The sequence below is a fragment of the Callospermophilus lateralis genome, chromosome X (genome assembly GCF_048772815.1).
Source record: "Callospermophilus lateralis isolate mCalLat2 chromosome X, mCalLat2.hap1, whole genome shotgun sequence".
NCBI lineage: Eukaryota > Metazoa > Chordata > Mammalia > Rodentia > Sciuridae > Callospermophilus > Callospermophilus lateralis.
The window spans coordinates 107885395-107903328 of NC_135325.1; the positions used below are offsets into that span (position 1 = coordinate 107885395).

Below are 17934 nucleotides of genomic sequence, written 5' to 3' on the forward strand. Positions count from 1 at the left end.
TCATATCCTTATAACATAAATACTTAGCAGTCCCTATTATTTTTTGGCACTGCCTCAGCTCCAAGCTTTTATTATGTTTTAAAAAGGCCACACTAAGCCCCTTTATTACTACATAGATGTTGATTTCACCTGTGGGATTATTAAGAAATCTCATGGATAGTTCCTTAATTTAATTTTTATGATACTTCTACTTTCAAGTTGACCCTGATCTTAGAGTATTTGAGATCCTCAACATACTTCCCCATGGAAAATCAAGAATCCAATTTTAATTTGATCCATACCTTCCAATATAATTTGTTGATAGTGAGAAAAAAGAAGGAAGAAAATATTTCTTCTTTCTTATCCCCATTTTGAAAACAACTCTGTAACCTGTCACATATAATAATATAAAATACCCTTCAGCCTCAAAAGTCCCAAAAGGAGAGAGAATACTCTCTGTGAGATTTTACCAATCCTGTATAAGATGACTCACTACTTTCTGTTTTCTTGGAATTTATATGGGTAGAGAAGTGATCACATCAGGTGTGATGGATATTCTTTTCAGCTTGTTTTCTGTTTTAGATTATAAGCTCCCAGAAGACAAGGCTACCTTAATCCCCTGTTCAGTACCTATTTGTTTCTTATGATTTACAGGCAGTGAATCTGTGCTTTTGGCTCAGCTGCAGTTGCTGCTTAGAAATGGAGTTGGTATTGAAGAAATAAATTTTAAAAAGAGAAGAAAAGGAATTTAATAGGGATTAAATTAATAGGAATTCACAATAGGTTGGGATGAGAATTATTCTGAATTAGTCTGGTTCTACCTTCACAAAGAAATCTTAAATAAAAGCTACATATTTTGAAGCTAGATATCACCATCCTACCCACCTTTAAAAATTCACATGTGTATGCATATGAACCATGCCAAGACTGCAAAGAGATTTCTATGTGACGTAAAGAAAATGAGCATACCTATTCTACCTTGGGCTATCACAGAACAGTTCTCTCAGTAGCTGCCGACCCAACAACCTTAACCTAGTGCAGATCCTTTGAGGCACCAAGTGTGTACCTTTATATTAACATCTACTATATTCCACCACAATATTTAGTTCTGTCTCCCCAGTTCAACTCTAATTTCCACAAAGGCAGGACCTTTCTCTGATTTACCTCTGTACTCCCAGTGCCTGGCATAGTGTCTGGCAGAGTAGTTGATCAAGTAAATACCTACTTGCATCTCAAAGCCAGGAGCTGCAATCACACTAAACATTTAATTAAATCCCCTACCATGGCTTCTTCTGATTTTACAAAATCTTGTTTATTAGCAGGGGTGGTGGTGGTGGTGGTGGTATTTCTAGGGCAAATGGAATCACTGAAAGAAAGTGGTAGAAACTAATTTAGCCCAAGAAAGAGCATAAAAAGGGTTTCAGTTCTCCTATCATTTACCTCTATCTTAATATCCTTACTTATAACATCCTTGCTTTTCCTAGACTCAAACCTATCATACCAGGGCTGAGGTTGTGGCTCAGTGGTAGAGCACTTGCCTAGCATGTGTGAGGCACTGGGTTCTATCCTCAGCAGCACATAAAAATAAAATAAAGGTATTGTATCCATCTACAACTATTTTTTAATTAAAATAAACTACCATACTTCATCAAAGTGGCATATTAGTATTCTATGGATTTGTTTGATACAAAGCAGAATAAATGAAATTTTGCTTCTTTGGGCTAATAAATTAAAATAACTAAATTATAAGCTATTATAATCAAATGTCATGTGTTACAGCTGTACCACATGGTTTGAGATATCTCTAAATGTTTATTTTAAAAATTTTTAGTGCACTCTAGTTATACATGATAGTGAGACTCATTCTGGCATATTCATAAATTCATTAACATAATTTTCTCTATTTCTCCTGCATAAAGCAATGCACAATCCCCTAGACTACCCTCTTCCTTCTCCTTCTCCCCACCCCAATCCCTTTCTCTCTTCCATTTATTTATTTATTTGTTTGTTTATTTTATATACCAACATAACAGTTTTATATACCAACATAACAGTTTTATATACCAACATAACAGTTAAAGGAATTTTTCTATATGTAATATTTATTTTTTTTAGCTTTAGGTGGACACAATATCTTTATTTTGTTTTTATGTGGTGCTGAGGATCGAACCCAGTGCCTCATGCATACGAGGTGAGTGTGCTACTACTTGAGCCATATCCCCAGCCCCTTAAAGTTCTTTATCACGAGTTAGCATACTATTTATTTTTAGAGACACTCAAAAATAATACAGTAATTACATACAACTCTTATTTGGTTCCCAAACCTTTACCAATCAATTTGATCTTTCAAATTGATGCCATATTGTTTTTGATGTCTCCAAAAATAAAACCCATCCACAAAGGATAAAGTTTGCTCCCACTGAGGTTATTCCAAAGACTAGACATTATTTATCAAGAACTTTGCTTATTTCTTCCATAACACTTATCACAATCTGGAAATGTTTTATTTACTTGTTTACTTTGGGTTATTTGTATCTGTCACTAGAATGTTAAGTTCCCTTAAAGAAGAACTTGTTTCATTCAATTGCAATGTCCCTAGTACTAAGAATAGTGTTAGATTATGATATTTGCTCAATAAATATATCTGTAATGACTGAACGAATTAATCAATCAACTGTAAATCTTCAATTATATTACTGGATAAGCAATAAGTTGCAGGTCTCTTCCTGGTTTCTTCAAATCAATTGAAGGCCTCATCTATTGCCCCTTGGTCTCAAAATGACTCAGTTCCAATCTACCTGATTGTAGGCTATGAAAGGTAGTGAAGTAAAGTACCCATTGCCCCAACAGGAAATATCTCCTGCAGGAGAAGAGGAAATCAGCGATCTTGAGCTTATGGTTGTTGTAGGACAGAAGGCTGAGATGCAGGACTGTTACCCAGCTTTCACTTAGCACTCAGATAGGAAATGCAATGCTCAGGAACTCACAGTAAACTGTAGCTCATCTAGTGTGAATTTAAAATCAACTTCAACAGTATTATTTTATTTATAACTATTTCACAAGCAGTGTAAAGAAGACACTGACTTTGCTCACAGAGGGAAGAATAAATAAGGCTTATTGAACTCTCCTAGTAGATGGCTTCATTCAGATTTTATGATCAGTGATTATTAAATCACATGGTTCTTCAATTATTCGATATTATGTGTTTTCAGAGAATACTAAGCTCCTATCCTATTTCATTTTCTCTTACAAGATGCCAGCATTTATAATTATAGTGAGTTTATTGAGATTCTCTCAGTTTATTTCACTCCTTTCAAATTTCAGAAAAACTCTTTCCTATGTAACCAGAAGCTAAATCCCATTAATTAGTTAGAAAAGGTTATTTAAGCAAAAGAATATCACAGTGGCCACTTTCCCCTGTATAGATTCAGAAGGTAGACTATTGTCTAAAAGGTGTTCATGAATCAAGAAAAAAAGTGGCTCCTGCATAAAGCAATGCACAATGTTCATTTCTTCCCTGTAGCTTTTATTCCTTTCCATGCCAATAAGCTGTAATGGGCTTAAGAAACTCTTTATTTTGCTTCATGCATCTTCTATGACATTGTCAAATCAATTCATATGAAAAGATGGGAGAAAGACTATGCACAGGCACCTCACATTGTCTCAAACACATTTACATTTTAATATAGAAACAATCAGTAAAGGTCATTTAAGGACCCATTTATGCCAGATTAATAGGACTCTGACATTCCATGGTTGTACATGAGCAGTATCCTTTCAGGTCTCCTGAAAAATGAACAAGAGCTTCTAGAGAAGAGAAGGTAAACTGTGCCATGTGGCAAGCAGACATCAGGTTAGCAATTGTAAAAGCCACAAGAAGAAAGGCCGATGTGCTGCCAAATGCTATTTACAGATGGTTTCTAGCATGTCCACTACCCAAATTAGGAAAGTGAAAAAGGTTTTCAAACCACATGAGGCCTTGAAGAAGCCCCCTTATAATCTTAATCTCAGTGCCTGGCCGATGAGGCAAGGTTGAGCTGTCTAGAAAACTAATGGAGCCCTCTGGACAGTTAAGCCAATGAAAGTGAAGGGACAGGAAGACTGGGGATGACACAATGATAAACATTTTTCTTCCTAGGTGCAGTTTTAAGATTATGAAGAAGAGCCATTTGCCAAAGAGGAAATATTTCAACCCAGAAGGGGAATAGAAATAATCTAGTAATTTCTAACTTGTGAAACAGTGTTCTCCATTTTACATACACATAAGAACTCCTATGATATATAGTTGTTCTATCAGAGTCCTGGACAAGACAGTGAGACCAAACTCATAGAAAACATTACAAACAAAAGAAGACCTAGAATACTGAATTAAAAGATAAGGCAAGGGCTACAAATATACTAGAGAAAGAGTCAAAGTACTAAGAAACCTAAAATAAAAGATATTTAAATCTTCTGATGGAGAAAAAAACCACAGTGCCATTAAGAATGAATATTGCATCTGTCTTGCATGCATGAGGCCCTCCTGGGTTTGATTCTCAGGACCAGAAACAAAAAGAATGAATATCTAAAAGGATATACACCTTTAACTATGAATGCCCAGTATAATCCTCCCCTTCTCCCCTTCTTCGTTAATTTCAACTGAGTTTTAGGCAATATTTAACAATATTTAGGCAATAATTAATCACTCTCTCCTCTATGTGACCCTCTACTATTTATCAGCTGGCCCCAAACCCTCCAGAACAGAATAATCTTTATTCCTAAGGGATTTTTCCCACTTCAATTGATAAAGTTCTTTGAACATCATGAGTTACAAGTGTAGGCAATAAATGCAGCACCAATAATTAAATAGCAAGAACAAGCAAGCAAGAGAAAAACATTACTTAGTATAGTTATTTACAAATCAAATTCCTGGACCAGATGAAGTTGACCTAGGTTCTTGTCCTTCACCTACCCTAATTAGCTGCATGTGCTTAGGTAAGTCATTGTTTGGGGATATATCTATTTCCTCACCTGCAGAACATATCAGCCTTTAAATCAGAGTCTAGAGTCCAACAAGAAGTCCCTGTGCTGTTTCCTCATCTCTTTCCTTAAATGCCACTCTTCTTCTATATCAAGAATCTCTGTGACTGTGAATCAGAGTTGGTTTCTTGGTGTTTCCAAACCATCTTGGCTCCTCTTTCTACAGACTCCTTTGCCAAAGAAGCATGCTTAGCTTTTCTCTGTTTTATTTGTTTTGTTGTTGTTGTTTGTTTGTTTTTTTGATACTGGGGATTGAACTCAGGTGTACTAGACCACTGAGCCACATCCCCAGCCCTATTTTGTATTTTATTTAGAGACAGGGTCTCACTGAATTGCTTAGAGCCTCACCATTGCTGAGGTTGGCTTTGAACTCGCCATCCTCCTGCCTCAGCCTCCTTCCTGAGTCCCTGGGATTACAGGCGTGCATCACCAATGCCTGGCTTTTCTCTAGTTTTTAAAAGATTTCCTTTCCAAAATCTAGTTATAGAGCTAATTTGTTGTGTTTAGAATACAGCCAAGTATCTGACTAAATGGAACAGTGACAACATAGAATTTTTTTTTTACAAAAGAAAAAATGTATTGTTCAACTGCTAGAACATAATAGTACCTAATGTTCACTGAGTGCTTTCTGTAGAGCACACATTATGGTAATTGATTTACTAAACCAAATAATTCAATTCTGATAACAATCCAGTGAGGTGCCTTCTGTTACCATCATCACCAATTTTCAGAAAGGTGGCATAGGGGGAGAAAAACTCTTTGATTAAGCCACCATTTGACCCAGGCCATCAGTTTCCAGAATCTATACTCTTTTTTAAAGCACTTTATGTACATTTTTAAAATTTTTTATTACAACATAGAATTTTTAAATAAGAGGGATGTGAGGGTATTTTGAATATTGACAACTTCCTTTCTCTTTTACCTTCTCCAAACCCCATCTTTCTGCTTCTCCATCTTCTCCTTACAGGGTTGAGCAGAATAGATGTGGGAAGGTGTGGGGGAAGTGAGGGAAGGAAAGCTTTTTAACTCTGATCTCAGTTCCTAACTGAGCCTTGATTAGGTGCTGAGGAAGCCAACAGTATGATGGTAGCAAGATGAGGTGCCTTCTAAGAATGAACATGCTTGTCCTGGCACCTAGGTCTCTAGCATGCCACACTTATATCACAACATTTTGAAACCAACTTTGAATGCCTTCCTTCATTTTAATGGCGGTCAGTTCTCTTTGCTGATTCCCTGTGGGCAAGCAGGAAAGACAATGAACTTTCAGAAGCTCCTATTTAAGAAGTTGATAGTTGCACTTGTGGTGCTGAATTGTTGCCCTTGTTGGCAGAGGTTAAAACAAGAAGCAGTGTTTTAACTTCTTGTGACATTTACAAGAATTGTATAGCTGGCTTTTGCTGGAACACAAAAATGTATGTTTAATCTAAGCAGTTCTGATACACTGGAAAATGTTCCTACATATCCACTTTACAAAATTAAACAAAATGTTGGGAAGAGATTTTGGCTCATATCTCTGAAAACAACTAATTGCATGCACCACTTCAGTGCTCATAAGAACTTCTGGGATCACCTACTTTGAACATGTGTTTCTTCAATGAAGAAACAGGCTGAGAGAGAGGAAGCAGTGTGTCTTAGGTCATATCACTCATTTGTAGCGGTTAAGACTGTTGACTCAGGTTTTCCAGCTCCCAATCCAGGGCTCTCCTCTCTACAGAATCAGGCAAAATCAAGCATTTATTAATCTTTAATGCTTGTATTTTTCTTTCAACAGGTAGTTTACCTTACTAACATAAATGATCTGAGTAATCAAGTGAAATATCTCAAAGGGATTAGCAGGCCCATTTATATTCTATAATAGGGAAGAGAGCAACCTGCCTGATTGCAATGCTGATAAAGTAAGAAAAATGTAGAACGGAAGTTTGACAAGGGTATATGTTGCGTTACGCTCTGGGACTAGCTAAGGAGAGATAGCCCTAATGAAAGAGAGGCCAATAGCAGATTCATACTGAATTCAGGGAAGCATGAAACAGGAAACTGAAGGGCCCAAATTGTAACCAATGTCTTGTCATAACTAACAAAAGCGAAGAGTAAAATCCTCCCTGGTAACTCCCCATCCATATCACAATTTCCTTTCCACTTTGTCTTGTTTCCTTCATGGCACTTAACACTGTCTGGGATTATCTTGTTCATTTACTTGTCTACTTTTTGATTTTCAATTTCCCTCCACTAACCCCCTTCTGCACACTCCTTCAGAAACACGGGAATGGGGCTCTTGTCTGTCTTATCCCTTGTTCCTGGAACACAGTAAGTGCTCAATAAATACATAGAGAAGAAATATGTCTGCAAAACATAAAAGGAGTTAAACTAGGGTTGATGAAAACTGTGAGAATAAATGTATTCAAGGCTCAAAATTCAAGGGTATGTTCTATTATTCTTATTTCCAGCGAAAACAAGAGGTTTTCTCTAGCTCATCCATCTTTAACTCACTTAAGACAAAGGAAATAGAAGTACTGATCAATACATGTATCATTATTATGAGAGTTTTTGTGGCAAGCAAGATATGAATAAGGTGCTAACATAGTGGAACAGGGTGGTGCCATCTACACAGCCATGGCAGGACATATGGGTTTAATAGTGCAATGAGTGATCCTTGGAATTATGCCAGTGACCATGAAGGGTACTATTAAATTGACAGCTGGAACCAAGAACACTTAGAATTAAGTCTCACAAACTGACATCCATGCACATTTCTAAATAAACAGATAGGGTACAATGGTGGAAGGCATGGAACTCACCCTAAGTAGACAATTCCCACGTGGAGGGTAAGATGGCCTTCAAATATCCCATAGAGCAGTAAACTCAACTGCAAGAGACTAGACTTAATTTTAGGAAGGCAAAAAATGGGACCACCCTTCTGCAAATAGGATACTGTTCTCTGCTAAAGATATTAGCCCTGAGTTTCTAGTTTCCATAGGAATAGCTTGTTTACAACGACTTCTCCTAACAGCAGTCCACACATTAACCAAGATTTGTCTATCCCTTTGCTCTAATTAAGTTTTAGGGTTAGACATAATCATTCTCACTCCAGCCTGAAACACTGACAGACCAACTTGAAATGTAAAACCCCAAAGCAATTCAGTATTTTCTAAATTTAAAGAAAGAAATCAATTTCTAATTCAAATTTATGCACATTCTTTCCCACTTTAGCACTGCCTTATTTCCCTTAAGTTCCTCTTTGGTCATTAAGATTGTCAGCAAAGTTATAGTCATTGAATAACTTGTCACATGTTGCAGATATTTCTCGACAAGATTCAGCTCTCAGTGTACCTGTATATAACTAAAGAAAAATGAATCAGATGTTTAAGGACAGAGACCTTATATGTTCTATCATCACAGTCTCAATCTCCACAGAGAGCCTGGCTATTCAATAAACATTTGCAGAATGAATGAAAGAAAAAAAATCTACCTACTCCCTGAAAGAATGCTTTGCACACATTCCAAATTTTAGGTGTATGTGACCCAGTATGTAAATATATGTCTGTGCACACATGTGCTCTCAAAATTCCCACATTTATCCTTCAGCCTGAATATATCATCCTTCTCTCTGGCATATGCATTTTTATAACAAAACACCAAAACAACATTAACCATAGGTGTCCCAAGAAAGATGATTTTAATTAACATTCCCTTCAAACATGCCAATCTTCCCACATCTAAAAATTGAATTCAGTTTTCACTAGGAAAGCTGTTTCCTTCTCCTTAGAAAACACATACACCTTTTAAAGTTCCAACTGCCATTTCAATCTCCAGTTCATAATAACAGAAATTCAGATTACCTGTCATTCTTTCCCAAAAAAGCCCATTTTGAATGACTTTGCTAAATGTGACTGCTTTTACTTCTGCTCAAGCTAATGTCCCAGATTCATTCCTTGCTTTCAATTCTTAATACATCTGAAGCTAGATTCCTCCATCTGCATTCCTGAGGGGATGACAAAAGCCAGACTACACTCTCAGCCTCCTAGGATATCCTGCCCTGGAGATTCTCAGCAGGCAACTGGAAATTGGAGTTAGCCTGGAGCTCCGGAATGAATTAAGGATCTTGGAGGTCAATTTGGGAATCATTAGTGTAGAGGTTAAAGGTGAAGCTCTGTGAGGAGATGAAATTACGCAGGGAGACAACATAGCAAGAGAAAAGAAGCAGATCAATGACAGACAGGACCTTGGGAATTGCTCCATTTAAGGGGGCAAAGGGTAGGGAGAAGCTGTTGGGGCGATGGGGGTGGGGTGGGGAGAGAAAGAGATCCAAACAAAAGAAATATAAGGAGTGCTGAGAAGACACCAAGATAAATTACAAACACTTTCAAGCAAGAGAAGATGTACCAAAGCCCCTGAATCTCCAAAGAGGCCCAGAAAACTGAATTCAGAGAAGCAGACATGAGATTTTATAAAATGGTCGTCAACAGATAACCTTTGGGAAAGCAGTCTTATCAATGCCATTCTTTGTGGACTTTGTGTGACCATAGATGAATGTGTACAGGTATACATGCTGGTACCCCAAATCGCCATTAAATAAAATATTAGTATCAAATGAGGCTGGGTACTGGGTGTGCCAGATAATGAAGGTAATAACCATTACTATTTATTGACTTTTTACTATGAGCCAGGAACAGTGTTAAGCACTTAAAATGCATGGTTTCATTTTAATCCTCATAATAATTCTATAAAATAGTTACATTTTACATGTGAGAGAACTAACTGAAGCCAACAGAGGTTAAATAAATGATTCAAGGTCTCACAACTAGAGACAGTGCAAGGATTGGACCTGAGATTTGTTTGATTCAGAAAGCCCATGTTGTCAGTCACTGAATGTTTATGATAGTTAAGGTAATCTGTGTATGAGGGGAAATGAGTTGATATTGGTTGAATATCTCCTATTGCCAGGCATGTTACATAGAATATCTTCTTCCTCACATACACTATCAACATCCTGGTTAGATTTAGGTAAACCTTATGAGGGCATATTTTACAAACTCTGATTTGGCTCGTTAGAAAACAAGTTGAAGCTATAGGATTTCAAAACAACCAGTTATAACTCAAATAGAATTACAACAATTGTTCCCAATGGTTTGAAAGTTTAAAAAGAATGTGTGGCGTCATTGATTTGGTGGATATTACCGAGATTCAAATTACTGACAATCAGACTCATCTGAAAAATGAGAGAATTTGGCAGGTGTGATCTTAATGGCCCCTTCTAGCCTTGACTTTCTATGAATCATGTATGCAGGTCTGATGCCAATAAGTTTAAAAATATGGAATATGAAATAGAATGTAAATTCAGTAGCAAAACTGGCTGGTATGTGAACATCTTTATATTCATAAAATTTATAGAGGCCTATCATTAAGATATTATAAAAGCAAATTTTGTCCGTTCAAGACATTGATTGCTAGCAAAAAAAAGCTTTAAAAATCCATCACAAAATGATACACTGAAAAATCTCACCAAATAATTTGCTCATATCCAACTGCAGACTTTATAAGATACAGTTGGCTCTCAGAGAGAGATAAAGAGGGAAAGAGAGAGAGAGAGTAACAAAAACTCTGGCAATTTGTTTTTGCTGTCTATAGAAAAACAAATGAGGTTCTGGTCTGAAGCAATTAGTATCACTGTTAATTGTGCATGCATGTAACAATAATACTAGGCATTTGGGATGGCTTCCACTGATTGTTCCCTTCTTCCTCTGGATTACAAAAATCCATTCAGGCAACTAAATAATAGCAAGTACTTATGCAAATTGTTAATTATGAGGCAGAGATAATCATAATCTTATACATTTATGAAACTGCTCATACAATGGGGACTACCAAATGAATTGTTGCATTATTATTTTACTAGTGGTTTAAAAATATGCTAGCCTTGCAAATAGTTTTCATATATCATTTAGGCCACCAGAATTCAAAAATGGCCCCACTGATATTTACCAAAGCATTTCTTATTCACCTCACCATCTGTATTTCTCTTTTCTTTCACTTTAACTAAGACCAGATAGAAGTTGCTCTGGTGTAACTTCTGGTCCAACTGATCAGCAAAAAGAAAATAAAATTCTGAACACTTTCCCTATAAAAACTATTATAGAGAGAAGAGTTCCTGCCTTATTGACCATTCTCTTAATGGTCATCTACTTTATTTTATTTCAGACATGAGAAAATTAAGGCTCAGAGTGGTAACAACACTTGATCAAAGTCACCCAATTAGACAGTAGCAGAACCTGTCTTACCACCAATACATATCTAATCTATGATCTTTAAATGCCATCCCATATGATTAAGTTCCTATGCAAATCTATACCTTTCATGTCAATGACTTATAATATGATTGTAAAATTACTGAATTTATTATTCTCAGTTGTCAAGTAAATTCCCCAAGGAATATGGAAATGGAAGGAATATGCAAGCCCAGCTGCTGAAAGCTAAACTGGGCATCTTAAAATTGGCCCATCTAATCTATTTTCATGGGAGTCTGCCCTGATGGAGGAATGTCAAATTGATAGCCTTTGCTTTCCCTAATCTATTTGGCCAGGAAGCACAGGATGGTATGCAGGTGGGTAGGAAGAGAAAACAGAGGCACTGGTAAATATTTCTGGGGCCAATAAGCCTACAGCAGGCCAAATACAATTTTGGGGAGCATAGTAACTTTAGAAGACAACATGCCAAGCAACTAGGGCATGCTGTTACAAAGTGACTTGTAATTCTCATTTGCCTCTTCAGCTCCAGTGGCAATATGATGCTATAGCCCATGGCACCAGTGGGCACTTTCCTGGAGCATTCTCAGTGCCTCCTCTTTCCCACAGAGAGGAACTTTCTTGTGCCTGATTAGATTTGTTCTCCTGCAGGGTTCATGTCATAAAGACCCCTGGCTTATGGGATTCCTCTGCCTTGCAAGTCTACATATTTGCATACTTTAAAAAAACTGATATTTTCACACAATTGATTTCCTTTCAAGGAAATGCTGATTTAGTTGTTCTCTAAACCACCATCCAGCTTATGGACAGGTAGGCATGCCTGAAGTCATATAAAGACCAGTTTGCCAATGGTGTGGGTCTTTGTAACTACACATTCCACTTATCCAATTTCAGCAAAAAGACAGAAAGAAACTAATGACCTACTGCCCAACAGTCTGGGGTGGTGGTCCTGGACATTCATTTTACTTCTGAACTAGGTAAGCCTTCAGACCTGAAACTGCTGTTTTTAAATGCAAAAAGAACCCTGGCAAGAATCTTTTAAAAAAATAACCATTTAAAAAAATTAAACTGACAGACAATAGCAGAATCAATTATTCTTTCTTGAGCTCAGTGAAACTAAAAATGCATTGTTACTTACCTTGCTGTGTCTAGAATCTGAAAAATCCTCCACCTGTTAAAGGAACAGTAAAACCAGTCGCTAGCAAGAGCTTGGCAAGAGAAGAGTTAAAATAATAAAAAATTTCCGTTTTACTTGGATAGCATATTCTTCCAGCTTCCCAAACTGTAAGGAAATAGCTCATGGATGGCTTGCCCACATTGTTCCCCAATAGCTCCTCTCAAATAATGGGGACAGCCTGAATCACTGGGCTGCAAAGGGCAGGGCAACACTAAGAGCCAGCTCTCTGGAGGCCTGTGGCCTGGGAATAATGGATCTACTACTCACTCATGCTAATTCCATTTCCTTTCACAAAGAAGAATGGCAATAGAAGCAAAAAACAAAAAGCAATAAACCAAAAGGTGAACCAAGTCCAACCCCGTGGCATCACCAAAATGGAAACACTTGATTGAAAAGACCAAGGGAAAATATGCATGGATTTTTCACATTACCAGGAATATATGAAACACAAATAAAAGAAAAAGAATGATTAGACTTTGCTAATGCTCCATAAAAGATGAAAATTCAATGCACACACAAAGTGATATATAAATCATCTCTCTAGTCTCTTCCACCCAAATACAAGACATTCATTAAAGTAAACAATGTTTCTCTAATTCACAAAACTTGCTTAGGTCTCCTTGTAATATATGTCTTAAGAAACACAGAACACTAATTGAAGTGTGGGAATTTTTGATATTATCAGGAACTGTGAAGTTGTATAGAGGTTAGTTGCTAACTCGAGGATCCAAACGAGCTCAGGTAGCTTGACATTTCATTACAACAGAACAAGGGACATTACAGTATAGTAACACTTCTGTGCCCAAAGCAGGTTATATGGCCTGTGAATTTTCTTGGGAGAAATGTTTCTTCACATCAAATATGTCTGGAGGCTTTAGAGGTGAGTTAAGAGAGACTTTTAATAGTATAGCTAGCAGCAGAGCCCTTGTGCTGTCATTTGAAAAGTGACATCTGACTTATCATCAGTCCTGATGTGGTTAAGCTGCCTCTTCTGCTTCTCAGTTGTTAAGACAGCTGGGGGAGCAAGTCTTAGGAGAAAAAACAAAGCGATATACCTGGTGAGTCCTGACATCAGATCTGTTTTTAAACAAGACATCCCCATGAGCTGACTTACCATCCAAGGCCCAATGTGTTATCTTCTAATCTGGCTGCAAGAAAGAATTAATCTAGAGTGTACTGACCTACCCCATAACTTAGAGTCCCCACAAAGCAAAGAGAAGCTAGGAGCCCTTGCACCACACACGGCCTTGTGAATTAAAAAAATACAACTTGGATTAAAAAAGAAAACTAACAACAAGAAAACACTTTTCAAAATAAAACAAAGCTATATGTTGATTCTTTATAGTGGAAAATTCCAATATGCAGCAGTTTCTAAAACCAAAATTTTCATTTCATTGTACTAATGGAAATCTTCAAATAATGTAAATATATACATAATTGATTTGTTTCAGGCCTGGGTCAAAGTTAACTTTAATCAGGGAACTACTGCCTCTTGAGATTATAATTATTTTTTTAATTTCTATATTAACTGCTCAACTACATATTAAAGTGTGCTCAGTGATTTCACAGAGAAAATTTTTGGAAGCACATTGCCTTACCTGGGAGTCAAGATGACCAGATGTGGAGTATTCAATGATGATCCATGAAGATATTACAGGTGCATCAATTGAAGGGGTGGATGGTCATTGAAAGTTTACCAAAGGCCATGGGGAAAAGGTTGGGGAAAAAAAGGAGAGGCATAGTGATTAGAAAAAAAATAAATTAATTGTTAAGGCCCTACTACATATATAAACATACACTCTCTGGGAAGGTTCTCCTTTTATCATTTATTGATGCCATTTATTTTTTATTTTAATATTTAATTGATTTTATTTTTTAAATGCATGACAGTGGCATGCATTACAATTCTTATAACACATATAGAGTGCAATTTTTATATCTCTGTATATAAAGAATGTTCACACCAATTCATATCTTCATACATGTACTTTGGATAATAATGATCATCACATTCCACCATCCTTGCTAACCCCCTGCCCCCTCCCTTCCCCTCCCACCCCTCTGCCCTATCTAGTGTTCATTTATTCCTCCCATGCTCCCCCTCCTTACCCCATTATGGGTCAGTCACCTTATATCATAGAAAACAGTTGGCATTTGCTTTTTGGGTATTGGCTAACTTCACTTAGTATTGTTTTCTCCAAGGCTATCCATTTTTTACCTGCAAATGCCATGATTTTATTCTCTTTTATTGCTGAGTAATATTCCATTGTGTGGGAAGGTTCTTAAATTATTTTTTAATTCTTCCAGAAAGACCCTTTAATTGTGATGTGTCATTCAAAAATATTATCTATCATGTCGACCATGTTTGAGGTATTGAGGATACACCATGAAGAAAACAGACAAAAGTTCCTGCCTCTACAATGCTGGCAATCTTGGGGAATGTTTTTAGGCCATCTGCTTGGAAAAAGAGTTCTACTGAAACAGACCATATATTATCAATTCTAGGAAAGAGTTTCTCTTCATTTTATTTATGCCTTTATTTATGTGTGCAGAACATACCCAACAGTCTCAGATTCAACATTTCTATTAAAAAGACTTTTCTTCCTAATTGAAAAAGATATTATAAATTCATGATTTCTCCCCTGTGGAAAGCCCTCTCAAAAGAATGTCAATGAGGTTTCTCTTCAGTTGGGCCATTTCCTGCCCATAGACCTCTCATGCTTGTATCTTGAAATCCTTTGAAAACAGAAAGTCTCTCAAAGGCAGTTTCATAATACTGTAATCCCACATCCTAACAGAGTTTTTCTCACTGACTGCAGTTGTGTTCTCTAGGAGCTGGCCCAGGTGACACACTGAGATTGGATTCCTCAGCCCTCAACAAGCTGCATCCTGGGAAAGCAATAGCAGTAGGTGGACAAAAAGTAACCCTGGTTAACCTGCCCATGACCTAGATGCTGGCTAGAGGAGAAACGAGAGTAATATTTTTCTTGGCCAGGTTCAAGATGATGTGATCATTTTCTCAAATGGAAGCATCTGCCTAAAAATTTCAAATATCAGAGAAAAGAAAAGATAAAAGTGAAGGGAATACAAATATATCACTGGAATAACAGGAATTTGGGAGCGACCTGGGAGTCTGCAAACTCTAGATGGATATTCATGCTAGCCAGGAACTTCATATTATGACACCTTCATATTATGACATTCTTAGGGCTGGTGCTTAGGGCTTCAGAAACCGAAGTAAAATAATCCACTTAGATATTAAGGACCAAATTAAGACCTAGGAAAAACAGGATGATGTAAAAATCCAGTAGTCCTTGCTTGAGAATCAGGATCCCTGGTTTTAATTCTGTTTACCATTGACTCATTTGATCTTGGACCAAATGTCTTTTCCACCTTCTCAGACAGCTGTAGGAGATGAAGGAAGTCAACAGGTTGGTTTATAAAAATCCCCCACTTCCAGGCTGGAGTTGTGGCTCAGTGGTAGAATGCTTGCCTAGCACGTGTGGGGCACTGGGTTCGATTCTCAGCAACATATAAAAATAAATAAATAAAATAAAGGTCTATCAACAACTAAAACATATTTTTTTTTAAATTCCCCACTTCCAATAGTTTTTATTTATCTAATAGCTTTACTTTCCATCTTAGGACTAAGTTGGTTAAAAGTGCACGAATCTCTAGTTGTTTTCACAGTACAACCTGCCACTAGTAGCTCAGAGAGCCAGAACTCAGCATTCTAGTTTATAAGTAAATGAGAACATGGCTAAAACAATAATGGCCAAATTGAAATGTGGCTGAAAATCATACTGCCCAGGGAAACAGCTTTGTTTATTTGAAGTATAGAGTGGTTGGTTCTTTATGATGGAAAATTTATACAAAGAAAGTTAATTGAGAAAAACAATGAAAACCTAATTGATGAAAAAATTGATTCTTCTCTTCCCCATACACACACCCATTTCTCTTTCTGCTCATGTAGATTCTCATCTGCCAAGAGCTGGGGATATTGGTAATGGCCACCCATCAACAGAGACCTCCATAGTTCACACACTCCCAGATAAAAGCTAGATGGATGATCTGATTTTGTGAAGGATGGTTTCAAATCCCACATCAACACTGTTTCGGTCTGATTGCAAATCTGTAGCACATAATACACTCTGTGGGAAGCAACTGCCTACCATTTTTCCAGAACTGCCAAGCAAATGGTCCATTCGACCTCTCTACTTTCTGACATTGGACTGGTTTTTTCACTCTTTCTAGCTTCCACACCAAGTTGTGCCTTTGATTTCCTACCTTCTCCCTTCACAGGATGTCCTTCCACCTTCATCCTGGTCTGACCTAGAATATCGCTGCCCAGTAACCCACCATACCTTTTAAAAATCTTACACCATATTCTTCATCTGATCTCTGAAGGTCAAGTACAGTATATCCTAGTGAAAAAAAAGACTTACATTCTGCTTGCTAATTTGGTCTCTCTAAATGAGTAATAGTCTCCAAAGTCTCAGGCAAAGGACTCTGTTCAAACTGGTGGAAGCAAATAGAGGTGCCAGATAAAGGGCCTGAATATCTGTTAACGCCCTAGGGAAAACACGCTACTTGTATATTTCACTTGTATATTTCACTTGCCAAATGTGAAAAATACTCATCCTTAGCCTTTTGCTTCTACACAGGCCTGAGAGGCAGTATGGGGTAATGAAATATGCCCAGGAGTCACACAGATTGGTTTTTAGCCCCTTTAATTTACTAATTACATGACACTGCAAAAGTGCCTTAATATATCAGCTTGATTTCCTCACCTACAAAATGGGGACAAGTACTGTGCTCCTGCACCAATGTTGATATTCAATGTATTAACAAAAGATTTGACATGGGCACTATCCAATAAGAAAAGAAGCCATCCTAGTAAAGCAGAAACCACTGTAAACAATTTGCATAGGTAGGCTAATGACTTCAAGTATAGAACTTCATGTGGCTTTCAAGATACTTGTGAAGATTACATGAGATCATGCATGTTGACCCGGTAGCAGAGTACAAGGATAAGAGTCAGCCTGAAATTATATATATGATTATTTTTATTAAGGATGAATATGGCAAGTAAGAGAATAATTCAAAATGATGATGAATCTGTGGCAGGTCAGGAACATAGCTTCAAAGCCATTGTCGTGGAACCATCTTGCTGTCCTGGGAACACAACAAGACTGCCAAAGCCAGTGCTTAAAAGCACCTGCATGTGAAAGGCCACATTGAAAGCAACCACATTTATTGATAGAATGGATGTGCCCCGACACCTGTGTTCTACTGTTTGATCACTCTGCCTTCTTCCTTGTTCCATGCCAAGTCCACTAGAAATTATGCATATATTGTGACAGGGAGTTTCTCATGTTTGGTCTGAAAATATTAAAATCTAGAACATTCTTTCTAAGTTTTATTCTTTGGGTATTTGTTTTAATACCCTGAGGCCCAGAACTTGGCACAACTGTGAGGTCCCCTAAGTTTGTTTAACTGCTCCTTTCACAGTGTTTCCCT

The 17934-nt window shown here is 37.2% G+C and overlaps 1 protein-coding gene across 3 annotated transcripts in view; it reads right to left on the reverse strand.

Annotated features, from left to right (window-relative positions):
• Positions 1-17934, reverse strand: part of Hs6st2 (heparan sulfate 6-O-sulfotransferase 2) — a 286888-nt gene that overhangs the window by 65585 nt on the left and 203369 nt on the right. Inside the window, exon 3 of one of the 3 annotated variants that reach the window (XM_077107267.1) lies at positions 12376-12408. The exons of the other annotated variants lie outside the window; for them this stretch is intronic. Coding sequence (XP_076963382.1) covers positions 12376-12408 — 33 coding nt within the window. The remainder of the gene's footprint in view (positions 1-12375; positions 12409-17934) is intronic. 3 annotated transcript variants of the gene reach the window in all.